Source organism: Sphaeramia orbicularis, chromosome 4 (genome assembly GCF_902148855.1).
Source record: "Sphaeramia orbicularis chromosome 4, fSphaOr1.1, whole genome shotgun sequence".
Taxonomy (NCBI): Eukaryota; Metazoa; Chordata; class Actinopteri; order Kurtiformes; family Apogonidae; genus Sphaeramia; species Sphaeramia orbicularis.
In genome coordinates, this window is record NC_043960.1 from 36,484,649 (window position 1) to 36,493,272 (window position 8,624).

Below are 8,624 nucleotides of genomic sequence, written 5' to 3' on the forward strand. Positions count from 1 at the left end.
ATTAAATGAATCTTTTTGGTTCAATCAATTCAATATCAGACTATATTTTACATTTTCCACAAATAAATGAATAAATTATTAACTGCACCCATTTAATTCTATGAGGACAGTCAGACTCAATTGTACAGAAAGTCCAGTCACCATGTGCAGTATATCCTTACATATTGTATCATTATTTTTGTTTTGCCCTTTTAAGATGCCCTACTTAGTGTTTTTTTTAATATCTGTAACACAGGAATGACAAAACACACTTGAAAATGTTATTTGAAGCACTGCTTTAACCCTCAAGCCTTAAGGTATCTACTCATCTAAAATGATTAACAACCTTTCCACCACTTAATCTATGAATACATTTAAATAATTCAGATTAAATGCAGTCTCTCATCTTTTCAGTGACATCTGACGCGTGTTATTTGGATGTTCAGAGACAGGGTGTGAACATGGAAAATTCATCATCTTCTGCAACACTGATTCATCAATAAAAAGTGTAGTTTGACAAATGGCAGTGACTGTCGATGCTTGTTTTTATGTTCTGTTAATGATATAATTTGGTGGAAAAATTGACTTCTTTCTTCTGTTTACTGTTTTGATACATTAACCTTTGCATTTACTTTCAGTTTTTCTAGACACTTCCATAGTCAGTAAATTAAATATTGGAAAAGGCTGAAGACAATATGGAAATAAATGGTGATGTATGACTTTGGAAATGTTAAATGTAGAGAAACTAATTTGGAAAGTTGTCCACAAGACAAGGTGTGGGAATTGTTTAGTCAACTTCTTATACAGGGTTGTCATATTGGCCTAAAAATCTTCAGAGCTGAATTTTCAGTGTTTGGGTTCGTGTTAGTGAACATATCACTCTTGTTCCTACCAGGGGGTGCAGGAAACAAATCCAGTTAAATACGCGTGAAGGCTAAAAACACACAGCTGTGACTAGTATCGTTTGCAGTAGCCGCCTCAGTTATTACTCTAAGGACCTTATTGTGCTTGTTGGCCGACTTTAGCGGCTTAATTAAATGGAACAGAGCTGTCATTAATCTTCACACCTGTGTTTCCCTGGAGTGGATAACAAGCCAAAATTTCTACTGTGAATAGGACAATTATTCTCTTACCAACATCAGCTTTTCATGGAGTTCTAGGTGGATTAACATAACAACCACGAATATTTCTGAACCTTATTTAAAAAAACAGGAACCCTCTAGCAAATTGCGAATCTGGAAAGGTGAACGACGCTGCTGTTCGCGCTTTTCTCCACTAGAGAGCTACAAAACACAGCAGTTTGTAGAATGCATGCCATGCTGACGTCATTTTCCTGAGACGGAAGTAGCAATTGTAGTCGTTAGAACACCTGATATGACATGACAAATCAAACAGCATTCTGACAAAAACATAAAACGAGCTTGTTTGTTTTAAAAGGTATGTATTTTCGGGGAACGATAATGCAGCGACTGGTGCTTATTTGTGGTGAAAATATGTTTCCATGTCTTTCCTTTAATTCTGTGGGGATTTGAAAACTGAATGAATCCAGTTGTTTACAGACAACGAAGCTAGTTAGCTAGCTAACTGCAGCTCACATATTTGTATCCAACGTTTCTGCTTTACTCGGGGCTTAATACGAAGATACCAGTGTTAAGATAGCGTCAATGTTTGTAATATTTATGATATAATATCATAGCTTTAGTATCAGTCTGTCTTCTCTGTGTCGTTTGAACATTAATCAGGCCTAACACTAAGCTCATTATGTGCTTTTATAATTAGGCTTTTGTGGAAGTTTTCTCCCCATACTGTAAGGATGGTAAGAGATTTATCATTTATTTGTTTACTGTAGAAATGATTGTGGAGTCACTGTATAAATACGTTGATTATATTCTCTATAAATTAATCATAATCCCAGCACTGTGGGGTTTACTCATCTTTTGCTTGTTGCAGCATGGCAGAGTGAAAATTAAATCTACAGCCCAACAGGAGGAGGAAAAAAGAAAAGAACGGGAGAAGAAACTGAAGATATATGTGGCAGCACGTGATGCCTGCTTTTCTAAGGTAATTTTGAAGCACATATTACACCATATAATTGAATCACAGTCTTCTCTGCTAATTTATGTTTCAGATCTTGGCTAATTGCCTCACGCTCTTCATTCTATCCTCAATAACAGAGAAAGGATGGTGTTTGGGATGATGAGGCCCTCCAGTTGACTCAGCAGCTTCTGTCATCCAATCCTGACTTTGCAACTCTGTGGAACTACAGAAGAGAAATACTAATGCATCTGGAGACTGTGAAGTTAGTGTGGTTAACAGTATAAAAATTGGTAACACATGAGTTATAACTGGAAAATAATGGGACTTCGGTTGGTTGATATGTATTTCAGGGATGAGGATGAAGTGCAAAAGATTTATGAGGCTGAGCTGTTCTTTCTGGAGTCTTGTCTGAAAGTGAACCCAAAGTCTTATGGCAGCTGGCACCATCGTGGTTGGGTCTCAGCCCGTTTACCACGACCAGACTGGGCCAGAGAGCTGAGCCTCTGTGATCGCTGCTTGTCCCTGGATGACCGCAACTGTGAGTTGAAGACAAAAAATGCAGAATTATAAGATTTTGGAATCATAGGGAAGCAGATTATTCTGCGTTATATTATAAATAATCTAGAATGTCTGTATTTCTATTTTTATTTCTTCTATGTCCTATATCATGGGCTGGAAACTTTACCAGTTCATTGCTGGGATTATCGCCGGATGGTTGTGAAGATGTCTGGTGTACCTGTGGATAAGGAGTTAGAGTTTACTGATCGTCTTATTGGGTCCAACTTCTCTAACTACTCAAGCTGGCACTACCGCAGCACACTACTGCCACTTCTCCACCCGGAGTCTCCTGAACCCCCATCACCAAGTCGGGAACCTCCCCAGTCCTCCCCTCCACCATCTCCACAAACCCACTCTCATCGAGTCTGTGAAGAACAACTACTCAAAGGTAAATCTTCCACCTCAGCAAAATAGTTGATTGGGTAGTTGGTAATACCCCATTCACAGCCATGGGGGGCAGTCTGAGGCTTAATTTTTAGTATTTCTGATTTGTAATTGATCACGATTAGCACCAATTAATCATTTATTCTCTTTTTTTGTAGAATATGAGCTTGTGCAGAACGCTTTCTTTACTGATCCTAATGACCAGAGTGCATGGTTTTACTACCGCTGGTTGCTAGGCAGAGGTATGTATGTTCGCTTTCCTGTCCATGAGACATATTGGCTGTGTTTTTTCATATTTATTTATTTACCAAAGGGCAGTAACCTCCAAGGATAACTTTCTGTGGCTTTGATTGAAACCTGAAAACTTCTGCACCAAACTTTAACCTGGCTGCATAGTGACTAAGAAGCATTTCTCTTCCACATTTTTTTTTTTTTTCATGACCAGAATGTAGGCCTACAGTGACGCAGTACAAGTTAATAATTAATATTCTCTATTAGTGATGAAATAAGAGACAGGTCCTGGATCCAAAATAGGTCAGATAAATGAAGAATAATGCATAATATACAGTATATTCCATGGCTTTGTTAATTTTGACCTCTTTTGTTACTTGTAAAAATGTAATAAATCTTTCATGGATATATCAAATCTCTTAAAAAATACAGTTTGCTTACTTATTTAGTTTTTTTTGTTGTTTTTTTTTTTTTTTCAAATAAATTTATTTATTGTAAATTACTTTATCAGCCCACTACAGTACCTTCACTGTCCACCAGGGGCTGTTGCTGACACTTTGGGAATCCCTGAAACGTGTTCTGTGTCTTTCTAACAGCTGAACGTGAAGAGATGATAAGCTGTGTTTATGTCAGTCGTGATGAGGAGAGAGTGGCTGTTGCCTTTTCCAGACCTGTCAATGTGAGCATCTTCACTTATTCTCCGAAGAAAAACAGCATCTTCACTCTTAAATTGCCATCCATAGAGTGTCGAGCCTCTTGTCCATGTGACATTTATTTTGTTCTTTTAGGCACAGTCTGTCGGCCTGCTGCTGGTGCTCGATGGTCAGCCCCAGAGAGTGGAGTGGAGGAGTGTCCACCCGCGTTTCAAACACAGCCCTGTCTGGGTATCCTTCTTCATTATGACACAAATATGACAGGTCACACCTTGATGTTTACTGTCACTGTGTGTGTTGCTGCTGATTAATCAGGATACAGGTTTAATATTCTCTTCATGTTATTCTTCACACACCACATGCTGATTGGAAGCATGGTGTGCATCAATGACAAGAAAAGTCACTGAGAAACTTTGATCATTATACAGGAGTGGAATACTAATCTTTCATCTTCAGGAGAGATAAATTTTGTATTCTTGTTACTACATTTTTTTCTTGTTTTGTTAGAACAGAATAACACGGCACCCTTAGTGTATTCAAAAAGATAGAAAAAATGGGTGCTTATCTAGAAATAATGACATACGCCTGACTGTGCTGAAAGGGAGCTCGTAAAAACGCTATCTAGAATTGTATTCCCATATTCATTATAGACTGTTAATACATATAATTTACCTAGCACCAAACAGATGTATTTTTTAAATTTATAAAGGTTTTAAAATTAATCCTCCATCCATCTGTGGTCCATCCACCAGGCACAAAATTTCAATGTAAATTATCTTTTGGTAAGATTTTTTTTTTTTTTTTTTTTTTTTTTTTTTTTTGAAGTCTATACAAAACTCTAATGCATTTATTATAGACTAGCTTTTATGCACACGTTTGAGTATAAAATTGGCTCTGTTCTTTGATGAGCCATGTTGCATACTCAGGCCCCAGGCAGGTTTCTGTTTATTTTAAATGGGGCTGTTTTGGCATGCAACTTTTTTTTTTTCTTCATTTGAAACAAAATTAGGTAAAACAAGCCCTCTGAAATAAACCACGTCATCCTTTTTAAACCTTGACTCTGGCTTAGATCTGTGATCTCCCTCCGGGAACAATAAGTGACATCACAAATGAACATAATTTAACTGTGCACTGGACTGAAAAGCCCACTCACAGAGACTGCGCCCTGTACACAGGTAATCATTTTTGTGTTTAGTTAGATGTATTGTTGCACTGGAAGCTTTATTTCAAATGTGTGTTGTATCTTGGTTTTTACCCCTCAGCCGGGGGGTATTTTAATCGTTTTTGTCGTCCGTCTGTCTGTCTGTCTGTCTGTCTGTCTGTCTGTCTGTCCATTCAACAACATAATCGCATTATCTGAAGAACGCATTGAGATATCTGCATCAAATTTGTACTGTGGATGTATTTTGGCATGGAATAGAAGCCTATTGAAAATAGGTCACCTTGACCTACTTTTTCAAGGTCAAATGGTGTTTTGCAGTTATAATATTTGAGTACTTTCAAATATAAATATGTATGTAATAAGTTTTACACAAAGACAATCTAGTTTAAATTATAGGATAATAACTTCCAACAGAATCTTATGCTATATTTGGCCGAAGGGTATTAAAAGTGCACAGTACTTTATGTTTTTATTATACGTTTTACTGTTAACAGGTCGAAATGAAAGTTGGTGTCGGGACTCTGCTACCGATCAGGAACTTTTCAGGTACTCTTCAGACATGATGAAGGCATATCACGTAGTTTTACTTTGAGGAACCAGACCTCAGTGTGCTCTTTTCTGTAGGAGTGAGCTGTCTGTAGAGAAGACCTCTGTGTTGCAGTCAGAGCTGCAATCGTGTAACCAGCTACAAGAACTGGAGCCACTCAATAAGTGTAAGTTGTTTTAAATCAACATGGTTCGTTGATCTTTGGAGTGTTGAGTAATCAGCCTCCTGCATATAAAGGCATCAAGGAAAAATTTGCTGTTGTTGATCATGTTTTCATTGCCTTTGCAGGGTGCTTATTGACCATTATCCTCCTGATGAGGGCGCTAGACCCCCTGGGATATGAGAAGGAGACGCTGGCTCATTTCCAAACACTTAAAGTGAGTACAGAGCATCCACATTGAATGGTACTGACAATTAAGTGTATTTGTACACAACAGAAGTGCATATTTCTTTCTTACTTAGGAAGTGGACTCCATGCGCTCAGCCTATTACAGCGACCTGTGCAGCAAGTTTATGATTGAAAACACCATTCTGAAAATGGAGTATGCTGAAGTGCGTGTCTTCAGTATTTCAGACAAGGTTGGTTAAGAGTTAATAACAAGGAATGATTTTCTTACATTGTCTGTAATTTCAGTAAGTTCTCAAAGCTAATTTCTCAACTTCTTTCCTAACAGAACTTGACCACATTATGCCATCTGGATCAGCTGTTATTAGTTACCCATATCAATCTGTCCTCCAATCAGCTGCAGCGGCTACCTCCTCAGTTCGCTATGTTGCAGTGCCTGGAGGTGATGCAGCTGTAATATGAACCTGAATGATGTTCCTTTTTTACCTTCACATATTTCTCACTTTTACTGAATCACAGTGAGAACAAGACATATGGACTGTTTTTTTCACACAGTGTCTAATGAAAATGGTTTCTTCCTTTGCAGGTTTTGGAGGCTGACAATAATTCCATAGAAAGCCTGGAGGGAGTGTATCACCTTCCCAAACTAGAGGAAATCCTCTTGAGGAATAACAGTATCCTTACATTACTAAAAAAAAAAAGTTAATTAGATTTGTGTTAACTCTAGGAAGCCAATGTGATAGGATCCATTTATCTCCTCTCACATTGTCCTAGTGACTCAAGAAATGTGTGAATCAGCTCTGAATGCTGCAAAACAACCTCAGGAAAGAGCATTAGCAGCTGATGTGTAAAGAGTGTGTTATATAAGACGTACTACACACAACTACAGTGTTTACAGAGTTTGGAAATAGCAGTAATGATAACACTCTTCAGTTCACTGCAAAATGATTTGTTTTTACCTGAAACTTCACTCGGCAGAAGAGTAAATAAAATCAGCGCTGCAATTTCACACAGCAAACAGTATCATTAGGAAGGGATGACATACTTAACAACACATCATCTCACGTCCCCCTCCTCTCCACGCTCCACTTCCTGTAATACACTTGAGATGAATTAATGAGGTCTGCAGGTTGTGACACTGAGGCTACATCCAGGTTAGTGTTTTCTGTGTGTAATGACTGTAGACATACAGTGTCACTGTAGTCCAGTCTATGTTTAGCATTCAAGTTTGACATTCACACTAAATGAATTCACATCCCATCATCACATTTGTCATGTTGATCTTACTTTTGCACTAGAGGATATGCGTCACAATGGCTATTTATTCCTACTAATGTTACTCACTACAGCACACGCACACCAAGGCTTTTTCATTAACCCAGATGCACAGAAATATCTACATTGGCAGACCTTCAGCCACTTGCCTCCTGCCCCAAGCTGAAGCGCCTTGATCTCCGTGGCAACCCCATCACTCAGACCTCCAGCATTGAGTCGCAGTTGGCCGAGCTCCTGCCCTCAGTCACAGAACTCCTGCTCTGATCAGACAGGGGGCAGGAATCACTGCCGTCATCGTCCTAGCGTTTGATAGTCCTTCACATTCTTGGGTGTGTTTGTTTGAAACAAAGCAAGCGTCCTGTGACTCTTTGTTCCACTTGTTTGCGAGATTGTCAATCACACCTATTCCTGAGCATCTGAAAAGCTGATGCTTCAAAACAAGTCACAGCCCTTTCTAACAGTTTTGAAACCAGTCTACATCCGTCTGTGTGAATGTGTAATAATCAATGTTGCATTTGTTTAATTGTGTGTATGGATGTTCCTAATGCAAATCACCCTAATGCATGCTAACATACTGTTAAAGGAGTAAATTGACTGCACATGGATTGGCGTGAAGAAATGCTGGCTTATTGCATCTATGAGCTTTGAAGTGGTCAGATTTCAGGAAGAGCTAACTTAATTGATCATTCAGGCATTGCATATTTCTCATATACATTTTTTTTTAAACAAAAAGGTTATGTAAAGCATTTAATATATGACACTATACTGTTGCACAGTAAGTCACAAAACCAGTAATAAAACAGCACACATTGTGTCACTGCCTTCCAGTAAATTTTTGTTTGTTTTTCTTGTGTGGAAAAAAAAAATAAGTGTCAGAGGAACAGGCTTTTTCCAATGGGCCTGAAGGTGTGCCTGGGCTTTAGGGAGAGTGTCATCTGGTTCTACCAGAAGTTATGACACTGCCTTTGTTCATTTGATGACCTTTTTCTTGTGATAAATTAGATTTTGCAACACATCAATTTGATATTTGTTTTACGCTGATGTCATGGAAATTTCAACTGAAGCCTATAAGCGACTACTGATCTTTAGGAATGTCCTCCCACACTCATTTACAACCAGGAGTGTGTGTACTCCTGGGGGTTGTGCACTTTTTAACATTTCCTTTTGAAGAATATTTGATCTAAAAATGTATATATAAGCCAAACCATACAAAATTGCAATCTGAATAGGAAAAAAGACTTGTATGTTTGATGTTTTGTTTTGGTGGGTTAGATCTGGTTTAAATAATGAGAATCTAAACTAATGTGGATTCTCAGGCCACTTTCAAGGGGTTCTTTTTGTAATCAGGATAAGTAGATTGTGGCTTTTTCTGTAAATATACAAAATACACAGTCGTAATATATGTAAATTTTCAGCTGGATTTACTTGTTCCATCTTTGTTCATATATGAAA

At 38.1% G+C, this 8,624-nt stretch overlaps 1 protein-coding gene across 1 annotated transcript; it reads left to right on the forward strand.

The window, feature by feature from the left end:
• Nucleotides 1-1,322: 1,322 nt before the first annotated feature.
• On the forward strand, nucleotides 1,323-8,004 carry rabggta (Rab geranylgeranyltransferase subunit alpha). The gene is made up of 17 exons (XM_030132939.1): nucleotides 1,323-1,416; nucleotides 1,759-1,795; nucleotides 1,930-2,040; nucleotides 2,154-2,278; nucleotides 2,367-2,554; nucleotides 2,705-2,962; nucleotides 3,117-3,200; nucleotides 3,786-3,868; nucleotides 3,978-4,073; nucleotides 4,912-5,017; nucleotides 5,499-5,550; nucleotides 5,629-5,717; nucleotides 5,840-5,928; nucleotides 6,014-6,130; nucleotides 6,226-6,339; nucleotides 6,484-6,571; nucleotides 7,288-8,004. Exons 2-17 carry the CDS (start codon nucleotides 1,793-1,795, stop codon nucleotides 7,434-7,436), a joined length of 1,752 nt encoding a protein of 583 aa, XP_029988799.1. The 5' UTR covers nucleotides 1,323-1,416; nucleotides 1,759-1,792; the 3' UTR covers nucleotides 7,437-8,004.
• Nucleotides 8,005-8,624: the final 620 nt, after the last annotated feature.

Coding starts and splice junctions, on each gene's coding strand:
- rabggta (XM_030132939.1), top strand. Junction 2,963..3,116: donor TGAAGAACAACTACTCAAAG/GTAAATCTTCCA, acceptor CTTTTTTTGTAG/AATATGAGCTTGTGCAGAAC. Junction 5,551..5,628: donor ACCGATCAGGAACTTTTCAG/GTACTCTTCAGA, acceptor TCTTTTCTGTAG/GAGTGAGCTGTCTGTAGAGA.